Raw genomic sequence first — 24,730 nt, 5'->3', positions numbered from 1 at the left:
GTAACTTTGGTAAGAGTCAGCAAATACTTTGACGTCTACAAAGTGTATCTTCCGGTTTTCGAGCGTTGCTGATGTGAGCATCGCGGATACGAAATTCGCCAAGTTCTAGCTGAGCTTAATTTCATCGCGCGCCTCCAATAGCTTGCATCGTTTAGACAACGTCGTTCACACAATTCCTAAAATTACTGAAAATGAAGCCACGTTGTTGCACGTTTCACTAACGCGAGTTGGAGTCATCCTAATCAAATACATCCAATGAGAAAGCTCGTATCGCACCTATACAGAAAAATAGACGCTAGTGTTTGGAATTCCTACGAACATCGTGAGTATATTTAAATATTAGATCAACAAGGTCTCTTCTTACTTAATCTTAGCATTTTCGCCAAGTTTCATCCGAGGGATCGCTGTCTTACATTTCTGGTTACAATTTTGCGACTTACAACAAAGAAATCGAACGTCTACCTAATTTTTAATATCATTTATTACAATTCTTTTATAGATTTCAATGGCTAAAGGGATTGTAAAGAGATTGTGTTAATAGAATACATAGCAACGAATTCATTGTTTTAATCAGATAAACATATTGGAGCCGTTTATAAAGTGAAAATAAGTAATTAGTGTGTTCTGCTGTCTGTGACGTGCAGATCGAAATAAGAACAAGGTGTTCCGGGGATTATAATTCATCTGCTAATCAGCTTTCATTGAGTGCCAAGAGGAACAAACGCGAAACGATCAGTATTTCACTGGAATTACAGCTGATCCATTGACGCACATCAATAAACTTCAGAACTTTATGCAATTACGACCCATTGAAGTCTTTAAGAGGAACCACTATTCCAGTATTCATGATTCGAGTGAATTTAATTCAAATCGAACGTCTACATTCAATTATTTGATACTTACAAGGTACAGTTTCATTAGAAAATAATACATTCCCTTAATTATGTTCGGAACTCGACTAAAAGGACAGAGAATATCAAAGTACCAATTACTCGAACGGTACACGTGTCGATTAATTCGCTGAAACCGTTCACTAACAAGCTGAAATTTCGTTCGATCTCGTTATCATTACGATGATTTGCATAAACTTCCGTGATTCTACTTTAATCAACGATACAAGCTACCGGAAAACTTTCGAGACGGCGAACGAAATCGGCCGGAAGCGACTTCTAGTTTACGGCCTAGTGCTCACAACGACTTTGGTCCAACTTGTGTGTCGCAAGAATATTACAGTCACAAGATTCGCGAATAGGCAGGAGCAGTAACGAGTGATATAAATCTACGACAGTCTACGGAGTTTTATTGAGTTGGACGGAAGGTTTTGTCGACGAAACTCCTATGAATTTGTGAAATATTCCTGATTACTTCATCCTTTTGCACTTCCTGCCAGAAAGTTGGAGAACAGTTGTATTAAACCGAGGAACATATATTTTAGATGTTCGAATTAATTATTTTATATCATAAATTATGTTATATCATAAATTATAATTATAAATTATGTTACATCATAACTAATAATCACAAATTATGTTATATCATAACTTATAATCACAAATTCTGTTACATTAGAAATTATAATTATAAATTATGTTACATCATAACTCATAATCACAAATTATGTTATAACTCATAATCATAAATTCTGTTATACCATAACTTATAATCATAAATTCTGTTATATCATAAATTATAATCATAAATTACAATTCCAAATTATTCTGTCTCAAACAAATGCCCGTTCACTCCTAAAATTTCTCGACAAAACTCTCCGTTCACCCCAACACTTGCGTTTCGCTTCCCTTTAGGTATTTCTTTTCCACCCCCCAATTTTTTCTCCTTGGCTTTCCTCGAGTTTTCTTTTCATCTGTAGTCTTGATTCTCTCAGCACGTTAACGCGATGGCGTTCGAGCCAGCCACACGGAACCGGAGTCGGCAAATATTGCTGGATCGGTGGAGAAGCGAGCGGTATCAGTTTCGATCGCGCGATATCTAGACTGCGGACACCGTGCATCAACAGCGTAAGCGATTCCCCGGAATTCGCTGTCGTACGCTTAAAAACTGTAAGCCTCCCTCACGCGCGTCGCACGAGTCCCCTCTCGACGGCCCGTTTCTATAAATTGAACGCGTAAAAATCTACATTCGCCTGCGAAATCCGCAGCCCAGTAACGTCCGACGTTGTTGAACTTCGAAACCGTTCGAAATTTGTACAAATCACTTGTAAACCTTAATGTACACCGCTGTTGAAAAATATCTGATCCACCCGAGAAACGAAATAAAGACGTCGATGCTGATCATTTCACGACTGTCGCTCAATTCCCCCAATAAACCGATCTCCGTTCGCTCCATCAAACAGATCTACGTCCTAATTCATCCGATCGAAAGAAGAAGAAGAGGCATTTCGTCAAATATCTTCGAACAGCGGCGCACGTTCAGTGGCTATATACATGCAAGAATGGATATTGTACAAGTTAGCTGGATTTATTTCCTCAGTTAAAAGTCAGTCAACGCGATAGGTCGATAAAGGGACATCACCCTATTGTATACATCTAAACCACTAGAACATCCGGCCCGCCTGAACCAACGCGAACGTTCAGACGGGGGGACAAGCGTTTTACAAAACACACACTTGTTCGCCTAATAAAATTCGATTTATCGTAAAGAGTTAGGAATCCGAGATCGTCCCCGGCGATCGAGCGGCGCCCGGGAACGAGACGTTTCGTTTACTTTCTCACCGATCCAACAGAGCTTCTCTATGAAACGTTATGTTTTATTTACAATCGAAACACGTGTCGCAGCTATCGTTATTATCGTCGTATGATCGCACACGTCCCACCTTCGATAAGTGACAAACACGCGTTACATCGAATCGAAACGAAGAAGAGAAAGGAAACGGAAAAAAAAACGAAGAACCTACGCGTTCCTTACACGTTACACGTAGGACAATAGTTGTATTGTTTACCCTGGTTTTATCAATCGTTACGTGTGTACATGTACATAGATACATATCGTATATATATTTATATTTATACATATATAGAGACTTTTCGCTTTTTTTCTCTTTTCATATAACAATGCTCGTACAACTTTATACAATCGTTGACTATCGTCTTCTACCGTGTGCTTACGCGATATTACGATAATATTCAGGTTTGATTATTCAGTCGCATGCTTAGACGTTACGTAATCCGTTTTACCATAGATCGTTTCGCGATCACGTGTACTTTTAGTCGGATGAAAGCAACGGGTTAACTCAAGCGGACGAGGATGCTCGTTACTTTTAACACTAACCGTATCGCCGCGTTCCATATACAGTGGCGTTCAAAAGTTCCCGGCTGGATCGTTCTTGCAACGAAGTGTCATCGATGCGTTGCTATTGATAGAGAGAGTACAACCGTAACACACTAAGTGTAACACGTTGAATGCTATACATATTAAATTATTATTACAATAGAAAACAAGCGTTACTTTCTTTTTTAAACACTCTGCCCGAAATCCTTTGAATATACTGAATTATTTAGTACGAAAGAATGTGTATAAAAAATACATGGTGTATAATAACGAAATGTTCTTAAAGCGTTCACTGCCTAAGGAAAATTCCAAAAATGATCTGACCACTTTTGAACGCAACTGTATATATTCCTACCGTAACCAGTCGAATAACTGGATAAAGGTTGTTTACCTTTATCAAGTTTGATGACAAATTTGTCCTTGGTGGAAGTAGATAAAAAAAGAGAGAAATGATGGGGAAAAAACGATCGATCGGGTAATTGACGTTTACAAAGTGAAGGTCAATGAACGAATCGGGACGCGGAATTTTCAAATTTGATGAACCGGTCGGTACGATTAGTGTCAACGTTCCCTCCTCGAAATTCTACTTCCTTCTTTGTCGGATTATTAATCTACCGGATGCTTCCTGCACTTCTTACATTTCTGCTTACAAGTTTCCGCGTTATAGGTTTCTAAGGACGCGAAGTGATCAGCCGGTTTTCTAAACGAATTTTCTAAACGGAACGTTCCAGCGAGCCGACGCCGAACGTCCATCGTAGACTATTGCGAAATCGTTTCTGATCGGCTCTAATTGTCGCGGTTCGCTACTCCCTACTTAATTAACTCCGCTTCCTTAACACGCCGCCGAGGAACTTCTACTCCTGTTGTACTATCTAGGTGAACAGTAGTCTTCCGAGAAACGAGCAACGATCACGGGAACGTAAAACCGGAGACGCGTTTGATTTCACTGTGTTCATCTACGCGGCCGTTCGCAATGGTTGTGATATGTCATCCCCTCGTTTCGGGGAACAATGGAATTCAACCGACCGATCGGAAGATCGATTCGTTACGATCACGGTTTTCGAATTTTAGAAAGGAGCCGGCGTTCTCTAGGCGCTCTACTTGCCGATTGACGAGTAATTCCGAAATAGTCGCATTTAACGCAGTCGAGGCAACAAGATTTTCGAAATGATCTTCGCCGATAACGTTTCTAGCAAAAATTACCTAGCAACAATCGTTTCATCGTTGATATTACGGATTTCGATGGAAAGAATGTGCTCTGCCTTCGGTGAAATATTGTTGTTAGAAAGACTTGTCAATGTTAATAGCCAACGTAATTAGCGCGCTTCGATGCGACGTTCACGTCGAAATACGCGAGTGAATCGGTAAAAATTACGAATACGTGATCATATCGAAAGATGGCGCAGAAGTTGTCAAACGGATTTAACAATGATTTAGTAACGCCTAATTAGACAAAGCGGAAGTCGTGAGTTTCAATTCTTTGGATAATTAATAATCCCTCGTCTCGCGACTGATCGGTATTTCTTATATTCCTGATTAAAAATGATCCTGAATTACGATGAATCCCGATTTAATCTGAACTCTAATCAATTCTGATCCGAACTGGGACAGAGGAAGAGTAACCCTCGGCATCCTAACGATGAAAAACTACCTGTAAGACTATAGTTTAACGTCAACTGTCAACGTCTCCTATCTATTATCGTTAACAGTGTACAACGACGCACTAACTGTACCCTAAGGAATCTATGTTACCTGTCAACATTCGAAACGGTGCGTGTCGCGCTAAAAGCATGCCCGCAAGGAAAACAGACACGAACGGGGCGCGTTTAAACGTCTAAAACCTCTCGCGCGCGGTTACTATTTAAAACTTCAGTTCCGAAGGTTCTTATAAAAAGGGGACGTACGTCGTGCCATCTTGTCCGCCGTCCGCCATTGGAACGCGTTTACGCGTGTCGGCATGGAAACGGCGAGGCTCGTTCTTTTGATCAATGTTCCGCGCCGATCGCGTGTGTCGGTTGCTTTGATTGCGTACTTAATTAGTAAGTGACAGGTACGGTAAATTACGCGCGGATCAAATCGTTGCCCAAAGATTTTACATTCCCGGGCCTGCGCGACGACGAACGACTCGCGGTCCTCGAAACGATTCAGCAGATTGCGGATCATTGTTTAATTATAGATCTATATAGAGCAGTTTATAGAAATTTTCTTTGTTCGGAAGTTTCTCTTACCGAACGTTTTGCTATTTCGAAGAAAAGAGAAATCTGGGATTGCATTTGAAGTGTCTGCGCGAGTCTAATTCGATGATTCGAAGAGACAGAGGTACTCAAGCAATGATGCACGATTCATATAGAATAATTCGTGGAAATTGGAATGTTCTTTATTCAGAAGTTTCAATGTTTTGTTGTATTTCGAAGAAAATAGAGATGCGAGATTGCATTTGAAGTCTTGGATGCTCTTCGAAGTGTTTGATTTGGTAATTAGAAGAGAGAAAGGTAATTAAGCAACGACGTACAATGAAATCGCGCGTGTTCTTGTCGGTTCTGAATTGTCATCGGTGTTTCAGGGGATCGAGAAGGCTTTGGAGCCATAAAATCCGCAGTCTACAGATAACGGACGAGGCGAGTCGTTCACTGCGATCGAACCTGTTCTCGCGTGACACCGATCGTTCCCTGCCGCAACGCCGTGACAAATCGACGTCGCGCGAATCAACCGCGACAGAAACTAAAGAATGCAGGAAGTGCTAGCGCGCGTTGGTACACGGTAATTTTAGAAATCGGTGCGAAAGACGGTATACCGTGAAACATTAGGAAAGAGATGAGATTTGAATATTTTGATTGGAAGTAAAAAGTTCAGTAGTCTTTTCTTTTGTTCGTAAAAATCTATGTACAGAATGTGAAGAGAACAGAGGAGCTACCTTTCCGTATCGTTAATCTTGTAAAGAGACGTTGTTATAATAAATGTTCGATCTTTTACACTTGTTACTACTAGTGCCAAGCCCATCTACTTTAATATAGAAATCATAGCTCTGCTCGCATTTATATTCTCAGTGAGCGAATACTTCTGCGCCTTACTGTACACTCGGAGGTAACAATATAGACAATGTTTATTAGTGTCTCCATAATAAAACATACAATTAACTCTTCTAATACCGTATATAATATTAAATAGATTCCAATAGAAGCCTCTCGTTTCCGAAATTTCTGCAGGTCGAATCGAAGTCACGGTTTTTCCCAAGCAAACGGTAATTTCACGAGTTACGCTTCGTTAATTGATCACTTATGCGGTTACCCCGCGGTACACACCCGTGACAGGAAAAAGACTCGCGTAGCGAGAAGTATCCAGAAATACTATAAACGACGCGACAACAGACAGACGTGTACGTAGATCGGATAGTATTTTGGAAATGGGACGCGCGGTGCGTGTGCGTGAAGCGTAAAAAATATGAAGGAGAACAAACGCAATGATAAAGAATGGATCCGTAACACAGCGAACTCAGTTCAAAAAAGTGTCCGAGCTGGTGACACGGACATCTGCATTTATTAACCATTTAAAACACAGTAAGACGCCTGTACCGCTGCGTGTACCTCTCTCTCTCTCAAACACTCTCTCTTTCTCTCACACACCCACGCACACTCTCTCTCTCTCTCTCTCTCTCTCTTTCTCTCGTTCCTTTCTCTGTCGCTCTGTAGCAAAACGTGTTTTTTTATATTTTATCTCGCATTCGTACTTCTTTTTTTTTCTGTAATTTTCTTTTCTTCTTTTTCCCCTCGTACTCGATCTTTCAGGTTTCTTGCATATAGTTAATATCTCAAATACACTTATACGCGGCTTCGAAGAGGCATCGAGGCTCTCCGACGATCACCTTAAGCATTAGTCTTTAGTGTTTGATTATTATACTACAGTAATATACAGAAAATCGTGGTTCTTAACGCCGGCGTGGCCGCTCGCCCATCGAACGCCGGCCGCCGTCTAGTTAGTCCTCCATTCTGTTCGGCCGTTGCCCGACAAAATGGCGGCGACGCGGTCACGAGCACGCGCCCGGGGCACGCTGGACGAGCGGCGGCCGGGGCTATCAGTTAATATTCAATAATTACAATACACTAAATATAATCGGCCCGTGTATATTAAAATATAAATATCAAATAGACTTCTTGCCCCCAAGGATATATGCACCATCTAAATGCCGGTGCGCGACTTAAAAATTCAGAGACGTTTCGTTTAAGTAAGTCGTCACCGATTAGTTGTAAGACCCCTGTTGTCGGAAGAACGCGGAGCTCGCCGCTACCAAAACCGAGGGAAACGAGATCCACTCCCCAGAGGGATTCTTTCAATATGTTCTTTCGATTTCATTCGTCGCGTTTCTTTCGTCCTCGGCGCGGACTTCGAATCCTGCGAGCAGGATTTTCGTCTGACCGAGGGACACCGGTTTTCATGGATCGTCCCGGCGAGTTTGTAGTAGCCGCGAGCTACGCCGCGATGAGATTAGAATTTTTTGGTTACCTAGATGTTTACGTGTTCCGTGTGTTCTCTAGTAGACAAGGATTCATTCGGACAGGACACTCGGTAGCGACGCGTTGAGCGATTGTACCTTATACGCGGCTCAAAAGCAGTTGGTTTGCTCAAGGATACCCGGTACTTGGTTATTTCTTCGCAACGCGGTTCACAGCGTATCGTTCAATCGGATTCGCTTCGAGTCATTGAAATTTCTTCGAGTCGCTGCATTTAAACGAGCGGGCGGGCCGAAGGCCGCGCGAAGGATAACGAAATTGTCGTCGGCCGCGGTTTGCGTCGTTCGTAATTGGATGAAGCAGCCTTGAGAGAGCAACTGAGTTTGATCGAATTGTGCTGCGAGCAAGTACAAGCTACTCTACCGTGTCTGAATCTTCTTATAGGAACAATTTTCTCGAAACTGTAGCGTAGCGTGTTTATCGGAAGACCATTGGGATCCTGTATACACTCAAAAACAATGGTTAATACGGTATTAAGTAATCGGATAGAATAATAAACGTGTGAACAACTATCGTTCCCGATCTCCACCGTTTCAGGATAGTATGCGGACTTTCGTGAAAATCCGGAATTTTAGGAACTCGTTCTACCTAGTTTTGAAGATCAACCGAAACTCACAGGAACGATATAGGATACACGAGATACAGACGTCAGATCGATATATTAGAATCAAATGGGAACGATTAATTCCTAGTTATTTCATTACCGCTTCGTACAAGCAAATATACATTGTCAATGTTTTATTATAAATATTATTTCCACTGGGAATAGAAGTTAGTATCGTGAACGTTTAAGTGAACCCTCAATGTCTGAGGTAGAATGAGTTACCAAACAACCCAGCTCTCACATGTCCTCCAAATATCCGCCATATTATTTCTCCCTCCGTCCCTCTACATATATTTAATGTACACTTTTATCTCAGCCTACTTTCACATTTACACGCTACCTTATCCGTTCTCTGTTCTATTCGTTATAATTACAATTATGCTATACAATAATACTCGAGTGTGCCCAACGATTCTTCAGCCTACTAGTCGACGATAACAACGATAACATTGTGTCCAAGCGTATACCAGACGTTTCGGCAAATACAAAATGCGTCTTCCAATATTTACAGATACCACATCCACCGAGTGTCTCGTCCGCGTAAGAAAGAAATCAAGAAACTCCGTTTGGTGGACGTTGCGTGGACCGAAAGACGAGCCGTTGGTTTATCATCGATTCTGTGTGCTGCTCGCCGATACAGTGCTGGAATTGATTCCCGCTGACACGGCGGTCGGTCGCGATTATTACATTTAAAGCCTAAGTACTTTTGATTTGTCTCTGGTTAATTGATTCGCGGCGTGGCTCGCGACCACCCCCCCTTTTCTGCCTCAAGCCATTCAAAGATCGATTCGTATCATTCGATTGCATTATATACACTGAATCGATTCGTTACAGTTCAATCGAATTTACCATTGACTTTCATTGAAATCAATTTAATATTAATCTTAGCGTAATCAATTTAATATTAATTTAACGTTAATTCTAATCTAACCCACCTACACCCACCGCGACCCATACGTGGAACACAACGTTTAGAATGAAAATATCGAAGTAATCACTTCAATCCTTACATCAGCAACCGAAACGTTCGCTATTGTTACAGAAATCCCTTAGTTCCGAAGCACAAACTAATACTCGTGTTACTTAAATTATTAAATTATTCGTCCGCGATTATACATGCTATTCGAGAGATTTCGAACACTCGTCAGAGCGTTCGTTCTCGAAGGGTTAAAATATCAACAGTGATAAGAATGTTTCGTCAGAATGACACAGTGTCGCGTCTAATCGAACAATAGAAATCGATCTCAATTCATTCCTGCACCGTCCCGTTCTTTTTCCTCATTTCTTTCTTCACCCCCTTCGCATTTGTTTCGTTTTTTTCTTTTTTGGTAATTTATTGTCGGATACAAAAGAAGCCGAACAAAACGGGACCCGAGAGCTTTCGGTCGACGCAACGCCGGAAACGCGGCAGCGTTCATTCCTTTTATTTTCATTTTTCCGGTTACTCGAACGCAACGAATCGTTCTCGCTATTTCATCTTTACGCCCCGTTTTTTCTTTCTTTTACAACTTTCGCGTTCGGCTTTCGGTGTGTTTTCTTTCTCTCATCCCCCACAGTGTGTTTCTTTGTTTGTGTATGTACGTGTATGTGTGTGTGCGTGTACCTGTGTGTGTGTGTTTTCGTTTTGTTTTAAAACGTTTGGATTGCAATCGGTTCGCTGTTAACGTTTGACGACGACGATGACGACGACAATCGATCTCCGGAGTCGCGTGCGCGAACTATTTCCGGGACCAAACTAAACCTACGCTTTGTACTCTGGTCGGCCCCTGAAATAATTCGTCGCACGCTCTAGCAAATGGATATTTTCTGTTTTCTTTTTTCCTTTTTCTTTTCTTTAATTACATAATATTCGTATATGTATACATATATATACATATAAGTGTAAATATACACGTGTACACATTACTGCTGTGAAAATTGGTCCTGACCGTCGAGCTTTGAAAACCGAAGGCTTCAACGTTTGAGTCTTTGTGCTCGACCACTCGAGCTATGCTTTAAGACTCAACCTTAAAGACTGAGAAGCTTCAAGGCTCAACCTAGAAACTCTGAAAGTTGGGTCTGAGTTTTGAGAGCCTTCTTTCAGTAGTTTATACTTTGAAAATCGTATGGTCTGCCGCTGTTCTTAATTTGTTGCAGAAGCTTTAATCATTGAAATTGATTATGGTGTTACGAATAACTATAGTAAAAACGAATGAAATAGGTAAATAGATATTAGAATAAAAATAGATAATTTCTCATTGAACAATCGAATAACCCAATAATCGAGTAAGTGAATTAACTGGAGAAATTACAAAATGGAATAATCGAATAGATTGAATAAATTGTAAAATCGAATGATTGGAATAAAATTGCCTTGACACAGGGTCACAAAGGGATTAACTCTCGAACCTCAGATTCGACATTCGAAGTTTCAAGGCTGAAGGTTTCGAAATTTCGAGGACTCGACCGTTTCACAGCACTAGTATATACATTTATATATTTATTTATATAATATGTATATGCATGTATGTATATATCTATGTATAGATATATATGTATATTCATATTTATACGATGGTGTTCAAGGAGATCGTCGGGCACGAATGGGCGAGACGATGGAACCTCGGGAAACGAATGGATTCCGTCTGATCGAAAGAAGTCCAGGAAAAACGATCCTCGGCTGGGATCCTCGATATATAAGGCACGCTCTACTGGTAAACAAATCGATCGACTAGTACAAGAAAATTGCGTCTCGTTCTAATTGCAGGCCGTATCTAGAATCGAAATTTCAATCGGGAAATTGAACAATTGGGGAATCCAATCGAGTCGTTTAACCCCTTGCCGTGAAACAAGCGAAGCTTACTTCGAAGCTTCCTATATTAATTGAATAAAAATCAAGGAAGTCGAAGATTATTTTACTACCTCCAATATCTCGTGAATTTACATTTACAACGAACGAAGGACTTCTTTGTTTTTCAGGCGAACTGTTGATAACGAAATTATACGAACTTCAGAAGCAAAGAAATATGCTTAAACTTCCTCGCTGTCTTTCTTTCCCTTTTTTCCCTTATAGTCAAAGTTATAGAAAATAAAGATTGCCGTTAAATCATCTCTACTATCACTTAAAACATCTATACTTCACAAGGATTTTCATTCGAAAAGATCAGATTTTTGCGAAAAGAGAAAGAATACGCAAACGCGGATGTAAATGAACACGAGAATTTTCGTTCCGTAACGAAATAATTATAGTCGTGAAACCAGTTTGAGAACATATTAGAAGGCAAGAGGTTAAACACAGGGGAGAGGGTAGAAATCGCGACCGTGCGAAGGAACTCGAAGAAAGCGGCGACAAGTGTGTCCCGGTTTGATCGTTCGACGCTCGGATGTCGTTGAACACCATCCCTTGATCCGACGACTCCGCGACTGTGCGCCTTGTGTACCCTACGTGTTGCACGCGGCGAAGACAATCGGCGCAGCCTGAGAGCTTTAATACTTTGTGAGACAGACTTACTGCGAAAGCTTAAAAAACATTTTTTTTTCCCCCGTTTCATTCATCTCGTGTTTCCTTTTGCTCTTTTTTTCCACCCCCTTCCAACCTCCCGCAACTCCCTCCGCGCCACCACATTTTTCTCTGTTTCCTTACGTTGTCGCTGCTCTTTTTTGTTTGTTTTCCCCTTTTTACACTAAATACCGCCTTTTAGAAACTTCACTTTACTCGCGCCGCCCGCCGGCCACGAACGGCGCCGGGCGACCGGGGTTAACTAATATATGTTCGCTAGATGCGTGGTCGTACGAAGTGGCCGCGATGGCCCGAGCTCGCCGCGGCACGGGACACGCTTCGGAAATTGACTTTTTCACAGAAAAAATTACGTCGAATGCTCGGATAGTGTACGCTGACGCCTCAGCGGTCGGAGACGTTCGAGCGTTCGCTCCGGGACTCTGGGAAATCCGTTCTGACGAGACTGGGGAACCTGTGTCCGATTCGATGACGCGCTGTCCCGGCAGAAGCTTGGAATCGGTTCTCATTTCCGGGAAAGTGATACCACTGACTTGTCAACTACACCGTGCTACCGTGTCGAATGGGATCGTAATAATCCTTGCATCGAATAATGATCGCGATAGGAATTATTGATGATGGTTTTGAAAGTGTCGGGAGCATTAAGCGCAGACTTAACGCGAGCATATTTCTATGTTCAATTTGTGGAGTGATTCCAAGCCTCGTGCCAGTAACGCGTTCAGAATAGTTTCCGTTTCGAATCTGAAGATTGAAGAGACACTTTCAATTCGGTAGTTAAAAATCGATGCAGTGTCACTCGTAAAAACGTACAACCTCGGCGAAGGTCAGATCAATGCAACGTTCGACGGAACCTGTACGCATTCACAGGAACCGGGGCGATCTACGTCCATCCCCGGATTAGCGTTCGAGTCTTGTCGCACTAAACCGAGCCTCGCCGTTTTCTTCGAAATTTACAGTCGACCCGCACACATTGGGGCACTATCAATTGATCGGGTTCGTAAAAATCGTTAAAACATCGTCAGACGAGGTGCTGGAATCGTTCGAGTCTCCGAGACACGGTCAACGGTTCGTTAGGCATTTGATTCGACAAAAGTGGTCGCGTGACAATGGCGAGCCCGAGGCCTGCGCGGCGGATTATAATTTATACATTTATACAGCTGTGTCCGTACGTATAACTGGATAAAGAAGGTTTTGGCAAACAGTATATTTAATCGACGGCACGAACGACTTATTTACTCGACGTGTGTCACGTGTACTGTACGCTTCCCGTGTGTGTGTGTGTGTGTGTGTGTGTCTTTACGTGTGTAGAACGTGTGTACGCGTGTCAATTATTATACATATCGATAGTAATATACCGGTAAGGCAATGCTACGAAAATTCTTCGCAGAAAGACATTCGGAAACCGATCAGAAGAAGGAAACAAGAGACTCGGCCGTGCAACGATTCGGCCTCGGAGAAGAACGATCGTTTGTGTTTTAGAATGTACACCGCGAATCGGTTTGAGATTTCATTGAATCGGGGACGAAGAAAACCAAGAAACGAATGCCTTCGAAGAAGAACGATACACGTAAATCACTGTCGTCGTGGATGATCGGAGGGAGCGGCGATCGAATCCCCTGGGAAAATCGGAGAGCACCGATCGGTTCGGATCGGCAACGACAGAATCGAAAGGGAAAAGAATAACCGTTGGAACCGGTCGTAACTGAAAAACAGCCCCCGCACGACGTCGACGTGAAACAATAGTATACTCGTAACCACAACGTTTGTTAGAACGATTATTAGTAATAATAGTATAAATGGCGCTACTACTATCATAGTATAATGAAAATACACAAAAAGACGAACATTCATTATTATGGTACAAATATATAGTATAGCCGTACAGCGATAGTTTACCAGTACAACAGCAAGGTCCGGCTTAAATCCGTACAATCCGTATAAACTTCTAAATTACGAGGAGTTTTTTGTTGTTGTTGTTGTTGTTGTTTTGTTGTTGTTGTTAGATAGACCTGCGAGTTAACCTTCGTTACGATTCATCCTCTTAATTGCTCAACCCCTTATCCCTTCGTTTCTTTTCCCGTATTTTTCCCCCGCATCTCCCTTTCGCATTCGTTTTATTCCGCCACGCTATCGAAACGTGTAAGAAGAGACTGTTCTCTCGATCGAAGTTCGACGTACTTGCGAAAGAAGCGCGCGTGGCCTACCGGGGTAACTCATGGAAAGAACGAAGGAGAAACAATCGAAGAAGAAAGTATTCTTTGTTCGTAATCGGCCGGTCGTATTGGTACGACGGATACACGGAACGAAGCGAGAGTATCATTAGGCGGCACGGTAAGCAATCGAAACGTCTGCCGGGCGTCGCCAAGGAGAACAAGAAGAACAAGAAAGAAGAACGAAGAGAACAGAGAAGAAAAATAAAAACACTAATACCGTTGACTAATCGTGCGAACGATCGTACGTAACGAGAGAAACACCAAATTTTCGTTCCTAGATCCTTTCACAGCGAAGAATAGACTACCGATAGAAAACAAAACCACCTACATGCCAAGGCTCGTCTAATTACCGATCTAAAGAAAGAACAAATAAAAATCCGTCACCCATAAAAGATGAAAAACTCGATTAACGATCAACAACGTCTAAGCGGTGATGTGTGTTCGCGTACGTCTCGTATCGTTACTATCCCTCCTTATATCCTTTAACCCTTCATTCACTTTACTCGTTTATGCCCCCCATCTCTTTTCCCCCTTATCTTCCATTTTTTTTCTGCATCTTTTCTGTTTAACACGAGTGTCCGCCGCCCCGTATCATCGTTAACCACTAAATCGTTTAATAAATCGCTTAACCGTTTACAGCGTGACGCGTTAAGTCGACCGAACGTATTTTTAATTATAATACAAGTACCACCGTTTAATATTAAACCTGCGACATTACCGTTAAGTGTAATAGTGAACATTAAGAACATCGAAGAACAGTCAGATAGGTTTGTGAATCATCGATTCTATCCCTAGATTTATTTTACCCGCGCGATCTGTCGTTCACGAGCTTGCTTCCCCTAATCGGACTTCATTTACGGTTCCACCGTTCAAATTTGATTTGCAATCGACAGGCAAACAGTCAGGATAAATGAGTTCATTGAAAACATAGACAGGCTCGCGCCACGATCGACGATCCGTCCCGAGGAAAACGATAGACGGACCGTCGGACGCACGAGCGTCGGAAGATATCGAAGAGAAGCGACAAAATGGCGTAACGCGAACTACGGAGTATTTTGACATTTGTTTTTTCCTGAATGTACGCAAGAGTTTGTTGAAATTTTCATCGAAATATCGATAACCACGTTGGGATCTGTAACAATCACGTTGAAATTTCTATCAGTGACACGATAATCACGTCGAGATTTGTATTAATGACGGTAACTCTCGCGTGGGCGCGACAACATCTCGATTCTCGTTCCCTACTGTTCTCACGCGGGCTAAATAGTAAATGTGGTCCGATCGTGATGAGCAATTCCGACGATTTCAACGGACGAAGAGAAACGCAAGAAGACAGACCGGTTAGTCGTTCGTTTTCCACCTCCCTCCCCATTCTTCTTCTTCTTCTCACCCCCTCCGCCCACTATCTCCCACGTCACTCGAAAAAACTCACAGAGCACGATACAATTATCAATTCTCTAGTAGTAACTCCAAAAATATGTTATTCTCTCCCTATTTATATTTATTAACTAAATTATCTAATCCTCGCGAAAAATGTCAGTTACTTTGTTTACAGTGATAATAGAATCGTTTCGCACGAACTAACCCACCCTCCTCAATGCGACGCGACCGAACGTTCTCTAAACTCTACGATCCACTGAAACATCGAACGATTCTCGAGAAATCCTCGTTAACAGTGGACGCTCCCTTTGATTCGTCGTTTCTGCCATTATTCATGCGTTTTATTATTCCACTCTTTCCACATTTTTCTCTCTCACTCACACACACTCTCTCTCTCTCTCTCTCGCTCTTTCTCTCTCTCTCTCTCTCTTTCGTCTTCGTTTTCTGGCCATTTCGAAACGCGAACGGCACGCGTTTCAATGCAGTACTTTGTTTCATTTAAACAACCGTTCGTCGAACGCCATTCGCTTCGTGACGCGGGGTGCGCGTACAAGAGAATTCGTCGGCCATCTTTCTTCAATTCCGTCCCCGTTTCCCCACGTTCGAATACGCGTCCCGTCGTCCCCGCTTCAGTCGAAACCAAGATTACATGCGCTGCTTGCACGCGCACCCTGACTAACCGTTAGAGATTCCACGCTAAATAAATTCACTATTGGACACAATCTCATTATAACATTTTAGGCACTACACCTAGACTACTAAATCACTCCGCTGAATTACCCCCCTCCCTGCCCTGATGCGATAAGAAAAAACGTATGTACAAATTTAAAAACGATTAAAATAATTCTACCTCTACAGCAGTTTTTCCATCTTTCGGCACGTGTACGTGTGTATCCGTGTGTTTCGTATGAGTGTACACGCGCACGTGGGCACGGCTCGTGTTCCGCGCGGAAACTACGAATCATCGTGATCGCCCGTCACGAGAGGGATCACCGGTTACGCTCGCCGTCGAAAAGTGAATCCTTTCGGTGTCTCGTTTAATCCGAACAATACAAAGCGAGGATCTATCGTAATCTATAATCTACGATTGTTACGCGAGTTAGCAAAACGCTGGACAATTAGGTGATACGAATATTACAATATTAGTCGATTTCGATGGTAATATTTCCTCTTGATACCGAACACCAATCGAATCGTCGCCGAACGGTCAACGACAACGGACGTCGTCTTTCAAATTAGAAACAATCGATTCACCGAGTCCCACGTGCGCGTTTGGCCATCCCGAGAAGCCTAACCAAAGAAAAAAGAAAAACAAAACGCCGCCAATATATATGTATATATATTGACACTATACAATAATTAATAAAATATCACAACTAGAACCATCGATACAGTATACGGTATACTTGCGTTTCAATATTTTTTTTTTATACAATTTCTTCTCCCGTACCTACGTACATATATATATATACACACATATAATACATACATATATAATATATTATAAAATATATATGTAATGTATATACCATATAATATATTATACTTATACATATATGCATATACATACATATATTTATCTATATATCTCTATAGCTTCTACGATTTCCCTTTTAATTAGACACACTCACTCCCTCCCATTCACTCTGTCTCCCTTTCATTCTTCCTCTACCGTTCGAACGAACGCGCTTTACCCTCTCACCGATCCCGTACAGAGGACGATGCGTGTTCGATAAAAGTTAAACGAATGACTGCGTCGCGCATGACTGACGAGCTTGTACTGACTGACGATCTACAGATCTATTAAGAGCAACCTAACACCCCGATAAACAAGAGACAAACTACTAATAAAACAATAGAAACATAGGACACCGTTGAAATTCGCAACACGTTCGAGAAAGACCTCCCCCCCGGGGAATCCCAGGAGGAGCTTGTCAGCGATCGGCGGAAACTTATCGACGTTTTGTTCGTCTGTCCGTTAACGATTGTCCATTAAGCAATCGGCGATCTAACTGCGGCGGAACGGATATAGAAAATAAAACTGCAGAAGACACGCTCCTACCGGTAAAAGCTAGATGAATCTACACCCAACGCGAATACTTTGTAATACGAGGGGTTCCGCAGCCCCACACTACTTTGTTCAACGCAGGAAACAACGTGCAACGTTAAAAATAATCTAATCGACCGCCATCGAACCCTTACTTTCCCACAGAATCGTTAATACGTGACGCGTCGTCAGTCAAAACTTGCTCTTTGGATGAGAACGAGAAAACCTGACTGGAAAAATGGGGTTCACCTACGTATATACGTGTACATCCGTTTTATATATATGTATATATATGTATACATGTGTATATATAATATATATAAAACTACCGACACGTATATACCTAGGATATACGCTCGAACGCGTATACAGGCTCGAATAAACGAAAATGAAGCATACGGAGAAATGACTATGTGTACGACTGTCGTATCCGTGTACACTTGTGTGTAACGATGTGTATATGTACGTGTACGTGTGTTTTGTGCATGCGATATATCCGCGAAACGAACTAACTAAGTTAAACGAAAGTTAATAATGATAAGAAAGAACAGATTCTGTTCCTGTACATACACCCGCGCATATATTAAATCGTTATTACTACGTGTACGTGTGTGTAGATGTCTCGAGTGATTTGTTTTGTTATTAACAACGGTAGTAGAATGTGTGAAATCTAAGGATATGACTTTTTCTCGCGACCAGCGAGAAGAGAAGGTAGCTTTTCTTCGTCTACGCGAAATACAACCCCTACGACCTAATATGGAAGCATACATACATACATATATATATATACACATAGTAGGCGCGCAAAGTGCTCGTGTGTACAATTGTGTGTCTGTATATTTGTCGATTGAATCCACTTGCAACACTTCACGCTGATTGTAACACCTATTTCTCTCCCAACCTCGTTACACTATCCATTTCGCTGCAGCAACCCCGTCTTTTTTTTTCACCTCGATCGACTCGACAATTAAGAACAAAAAACAAAACGAAGGAAACGATAAAATAAAATAAAAAAGGAAAGAAAAGAAAACGAGACGCTGGTGCCTCTATCGTCGCCTCGACCCCTTCACCATATCCCCGTTTCATTTTTTTGTTTGTTTGTTTGTTTGTTAAATTGTTTGCGGTAAATATTTAAACGTTAAGTATGAATATTCGTTAAACAGGCACATCGACTTGGTTACATGTAATAATATAACGTTTCCTTTCCTTTCGTCCCCCCCCCCCTCTTGCGCGCCACCCTTAAAATGTTCTTCGGTAGAAGACGACTTTTCCTGGTTCGAATTGTTCCGATGGACGCGCGAATTTCGAATTGTCGAGAGATTATCTTCTACCCTTTTCCCTTTTTTTCAGCTTCCTTCGGGTTGTGAACGTGTCCATTGATCGACGTAAGCAACGAATTTAGCGGCGACGTCGCTTGAAGTTACATCGTTCCGTTACGAACGTTGGAAATTCTCGTCTCGCATATCTCCGTGGTAACGTATCTAAAAACTTCACCCCTCATCATCCTCTATCCATCTCGTCTTTATATCTCATTACTCGATTCATCTTTGTCTCTCTCTATATCTCTCTTTCTCTCTCTCTCTCTCTATCTCTCTCTCTCTCTTTCTCTCTCTCGCTGTGATCTCGTTCACTCCCTCCCATTCGCTCGGTCCCACTCGCCCCACTAACTCGTGTAAAATACTTCTAGTTAAACTCTGGACATGGATCACTCTAATTCAACATACCGCAGCTACTACTTCTCCGTACGTTTATCATACAGCTATCGTATATAAAATAATTAGCAAAAAACAATGCCTAAGCGTCATTCCGTTAAAATCCGCGCGGCGCGAAAAGAATATAGTCGCCCGTTTCATCCTCCTCCCGGCCCGCAATCTCGTCCCCTCTTATCCCTTTCCTCCCCTTGTGCGCGTCGTTCGCGTGAAAGTCCATCGAAATCGTTTCCGCGCGCGTTCGTCCTCGGTCCTTCTTGTTTCCAACGACGAAGAGCAACTCGCGAAGAGATGCCGTTCGTGAATGATCATTATGTACAATTCGTTTCCGCGCGCGTTCGTCCTCGGTCCTTCTTGTTCGCAACGACGAAAATCAACTCGGGAAGAGAGCTGTTCGTTAATAATTATTATGTACAATTCGTTTCCCATTTCGTCTCCCGAGCATGCGTGTTCTCGCTGGGAAATTCTCCTCGCGTCCTTGCAGTCGCCCGTTTTCCTTCGCGTGGGAACGATGCGAGAGGGAAGAACATGATTCCGCGATCGTGGGAGGGGGGCACGAAGATCGAACGCGGACGTTTGAAAAGCAAACGGAGAAAGCAACGGGGGGAGAAAGAAAGAAAGAAGAAAAGAGGGAAACTTCGATGAACTTCGTCGAACGTACGCCGAGGAAAGAGTTATTCGGCTCTTTCCGCGAGCGCAGCTCTTTCGTTCGATCGAATCGGTTCACGGTCCGGCGATCGAACCTTTGTGCAACGGGTACGCACCCCTCGAGCGTGCGTTCTCGAGGAACGAACAGGTTCAATGAGAACGCGAACGGGACAAAGACAGAACAAAAGAAACGAAGCAGGAGAGAAGGAAACCGACTCCCGACGAAAAACCGACCAACAAGGAGAACAAAGGACGACGATGAACGGGCGCACGACGCGAAACCGTTGATTCTCGGTTGTTCACGCGAATCTCGATCCCGGACAAGCCTGAACGCCACGGTGATCCGCGAAACGTCGCGGGAAACCGTTCCCTCGTCTCGAGTACAGCCTAAACTCGCGATGATCGTAATCCTAAGAGTAATCGATAATAATAATAGTAGTAGTAGTAGTAGTAATAGTAATAATAATAGTAATAATAATAATAATATTAATAATAATAGCGATAATAATCGTAATTAATAGTAGCATAATGATAGCGTTAAATGATATTAATAACGGTAAGTCGTAAATAGCGGATAGCCACGGTGATCGATACGAATAAGGACAGAAGTTACGCGAAGGTTAAAATAAATAGTGTGAGGCTGCTGCGAGGAGGCACAGCTTTTGTCAAATACACGAGTGAACCGTGGTGCACGATCAACTTTCGCCGTCGCGATTCCGCGTGTCGAGTTCGACACGCGGAATCGGTACCGACGGAACAAATAGAACAGCTCGATATGGTGTGTGTCATACCCCTCCCTCCCTCCCTCCCTTCCCCTCCCCGACTCCCTACAGAATTAAAGAGAGACACACGCGAGCGTGCCATCGCGTGTGCTTCGAACGACAACCCCGCGAAGAACGGCTGCTTCGGGAATCGTTGCGAAAACGGAACTGTACTCGAACACAGCTCCCTTGGAACGATGAACCCTAACCACGAATTAAAACCTCGGAAACACATTATGCAAGCTGAACCTACGTGTCGCGAGTGCGTCCATCCTATTCTCTCTTCATCTCCGTCTCCCTACCTCTCTCTCTCTCTCTGTATTCGCGTGTGTGTATGCGCGTGTGTACGTGTACATGTCGTGTGCTACGCGTGCGTGTGAACCAACCCCCTTTCCGGTCAGAGATATATCTGTTTTCGAGAAGAAACGACTTCTCGATCGAGTCGCTCTCTTTCCCCGGAGAGAGGAGGGGAGGATGCTCGGTTAAAAGGTTCCAGCGGTTCGCTCGGCGACGGGATCCTCCGTCGGTCGGTTTCCAGAATTCGACGACAACGTTAGAATCGGTAACACCCGACCGACGACGATCCGCCGACCGTTCGAACCGGCGAAGTGCATGATACGCGAGCGACATATCATAAAAAGAAATGCAAACTCGCATCCTCCCCTCGTTGCAAACGTCGCGGGTCGATTTTCATCGTGAAAGAAACAGAAACCGGGAACGAATCTAGACTGCCCGACGCGAACTGTTCCACGCGGTACAATCTCACCGAGAGATCCCGGCTGCGAAGTTTCGTTCGCTTGAACCGCGCGTGAACCGTCCGCCTCTCGACGCTCGTCGAGATTCATCCCCTAATCGTGTCCCCTGGTGTACGCGCTCGGAATTTTCTTTGGCGACCATACTCTCTCACCCCCTCGGTATTTCGTTTCTCGCTCTTTCCTGCGGAGACTCGCGCGACGCGGGGTATATTACGTGTATACCGTCGCGCGAGCAACGCTGACATACGGTACGCGTAGGTATGCGCTGTCTAAGCTGAACAAAATTAGCATGTACATATGTGTATGTGTATGTGCCTGCGCGCGAGTGTGTGTGTGTGTGAGTGTGTTCGATACTAAAGCAACGTTTTTACGGGAACGAATGATACAAACAATATATACGGGATTTGATGGTTCACTGAGGAAACGGTTGCGCCGTGTTTCCATTCCTCTTTTCCCCGATTCCGCGACGTTTCCTCTTTCTCTCCTCTTGCTTCCCTCGGCGTCGCGCTCCGCTCCGCGATCGAACGAAACGAAAAACGCTGGAAGCTCGCGTCGAACGTCGGCGGCCGTTCCCGCACCGGAACACTCGTTCTCTCGCGGGGTTCTTCTAGCCTCGTCCCTCTTCCGTGTGTCTGCTGACTCTTCGACACCGAATCGGCGATTCCATGCGGGCAGTTCGAAGGGAGCGATCGCTGCTTAGGACGGATTGTCAGAAAGTTGAAACGTTCAGGAACGACTCGATGATAGTGTCTTGCCTGTCTCCCCGGGTTACGAGGCGTCGATTCGTTTCCATTGTCTTCGTTCCCTTTCGCTTCATCCTCTTCGTCGAACGGCACGCTTAGAGACCTGGCCAGTGGGTTTTCTATGATAATATTCGTATGCGAGTGTGCAATTGCGTTTTTCCCCCCCGTGTTTTTTTTGTTTAGTTTCTCATTAGTCGACAGCAGCATCAGTGAATGGCCCCCTTCGTTCGTAGTAAAAAGTGCGACGCGAGGACTCGAGCACGCGTAAGTAGGATCTGTGGAACCGGTGGCCGTCTTTCATTTCGTTCGATCGGCCGGAGAGAGAACGTTTCGTGTATCCGGCGAGAGGTCTGTCTCGTGCGTCGGTCAGAATTCTTCCCCTCTTCTCTTTTTGTTCATCACTCTCTTTCTCTCTCTCTCTCTCTATCTCTCTTTTTCTCTTCCTCTCTTTCTTTCTCGATCTCTTTCTGTTTCTATTTTGCTTTCTCCCCCGCTTTCTCTTTGCCCCGTTCACTCTCTTTCGTTTGTTTGCAAGCTTGCTCCGAGCCGAGCAGAGGTACAATTTACTCGGTGAACCACAAACCGGAAGGTTGATATTGATGTTTGGCCGGTGATAGCGGGGCCAATCCGTATACGGCCGTTGGCTGCATATGTGCAGGCAGTGGATGCGCTGCATGACTCGCGAGCAACGGTCTGGCCGAGCTGTGATGTGCTGGTGGTGGCAACGCTCGACTAGAATCATACAACGTTAATGGAGACGAGCTGGAAAAAACGGGATAATCAACGTTAGAAACTCTCCGTAAAGCTCTATAAAAAAAGGGAAATGAAACATATTGCAGACCACGCGTTACAATGGACACACTGAGATCTCTGCGTGTAATTAATGCGACTATCTCTCGTTCGCAGCGTGAAATGTAGACGCGCTGTTAACGTGAAATTATGTTTACTACGGGAAATCGCGAATGGCGATACAATTTCGATAAAGGCAGTCGGCAAGAAATTATTTTAAAGTATAAGAAGATGGCGTTTTCGAAAGCACGCTACACATTGAAATTCCCGTCAAGCCGCGCGGAGTTCTTCCAGCGAAATTCAAAAATAAAGTTCAATGTTTTCATTGTAACACGCTGTATATTGTTTTCTATCTTTGGTTCTTTGTTATTTTTTTCTTTCAATTGAGACGACAGGCTTGTCCGTTCTACACGCATACCACGGGCTTTATCGAGAACAGACGTGTACGGTGCAGAGATGAGCGACTTTCGGACTTGCAATGATAAATAAACGGAACGATAAAAGAACCGTTTCTTTTTTCGTTTTGTTTATCATCTTTGAAATATTTGGAATCTCTTTCTATTTCTGTAACACTCGCGCTCATCTCTTATACAGTCCGAGACGTCGAAAATGGCACACCTAAGTATTTCTGTTAATACGAGGAGCATTATTAAGAAGAAATTTCTGTAACACGAGTAGATCAATCCTTATTAACGCGTGATAACCTTCAGATAATCTTGGTATCTCTGTACAAGCGTGACATCAAATTTTATCGGTATCATTGCACTTAGCCCGCTGAATTATGTGGCGTTTCTGCCGCTTCTTTCTTAGCACCGAAGATAATTCGAATACTTAAGTGTACCCTGTTAATTGTTCAACACGAGGACCGAATGATCGACAGACTTTTCTTTTCGACGAGATAACCGTGGATCGTTTACGATTACGACAGGCCTTAATTGTCTAAACTAGCGATAATATGTATTTCGTACGAGGTGCGTGTAACGAGTCGTTCTGAATAATAATGCCGTTCTCGCGTCGCGTGTCTTATCTAATTCTAACTTATTACTCCTATCGTTTTCGCACGACGCCATATCTCGTGCAATTTGCGAGAAGCATCGCCTCCGAAACCTGTATTCGCACCGAACTCGACCTCGAAATAAATGAAATTTAAACAATGCGGTGACACAGCTATTCAAATTTCGAAATTATCGGATTGTATTCTTTGACACCGGGAGAATTCGAATTGAAATCGAAACTTCGGCCGCGACGACCTTCAGGTAACCGAACAGTACGAGGCAGCTGTAAACAGATCGCGAACTTTATGGATTTAGAGCGCGCGCGATAAAACGGACCGCGGATACACTTCAATAAAGCCGCTAATTTACTTTCTGCTCGGGAAGGAACACTGATAAAGACGATCACCTCCTACCGGAGGTTTCTCTCTCGAAAACAAACCCGTAAAGCTTCGGAGCCTCGTAAACATCCGCGACCGAACGACAACAAAAAACCATAGCGTTCCCCGTGATCGTCGCATAAAACACAAAGAGACGTGAAACGAAAACGACATTGTCGAACGACTCGATACATTCGAATCTACGCTACTACGCGTTACGCAATCATCGTCGAACAGTATCACAAGTAAATCGCTCGATGATTGTTGCCGCTGGTACCGTATCACCGGCCGGCAAGAATCACGCGAACGTCGTGCATATAATCTTTAGAGGATCGAACAAATGTCTGACTTTTAGAGGTCCGTACAAATCTTGAAATTCCACGCGATATCTACATTCTATCAGGTTTAGACATTAAT

The 24,730-nt window shown here is 43.3% G+C and overlaps 1 protein-coding gene across 25 annotated transcripts in view; it reads right to left on the bottom strand.

The window, feature by feature from the left end:
- Positions 1–6,780: 6,780 nt before the first annotated feature.
- The window catches only part of Hipk (Homeodomain interacting protein kinase), a 73,820-nt gene continuing 55,870 nt past the window's right edge, over positions 6,781–24,730 (bottom strand). For 22 of the 25 annotated variants that reach the window (XM_076368174.1, XM_076368175.1, XM_031978805.2 and 19 more), the window contains one exon: positions 6,781–22,914. In XM_076368174.1, coding sequence (XP_076224289.1) covers positions 22,716–22,914 — 199 coding nt within the window. In that variant the 3' untranslated portion in view covers positions 6,781–22,715. The remainder of the gene's footprint in view (positions 22,915–24,730) is intronic. The other 3 variants (XM_031978799.2, XM_031978816.2, XM_031978804.2) reach the window with 1 other exon arrangement.

This window comes from Nomia melanderi, chromosome 6, assembly GCF_051020985.1.
Source record: "Nomia melanderi isolate GNS246 chromosome 6, iyNomMela1, whole genome shotgun sequence".
In the NCBI taxonomy this organism is placed as follows: Eukaryota; Metazoa; Arthropoda; class Insecta; order Hymenoptera; family Halictidae; genus Nomia; species Nomia melanderi.
The sequence above is the reverse complement of the archived record's forward strand: the minus strand, read 5'-3'. Positions and strand labels throughout refer to the sequence as shown.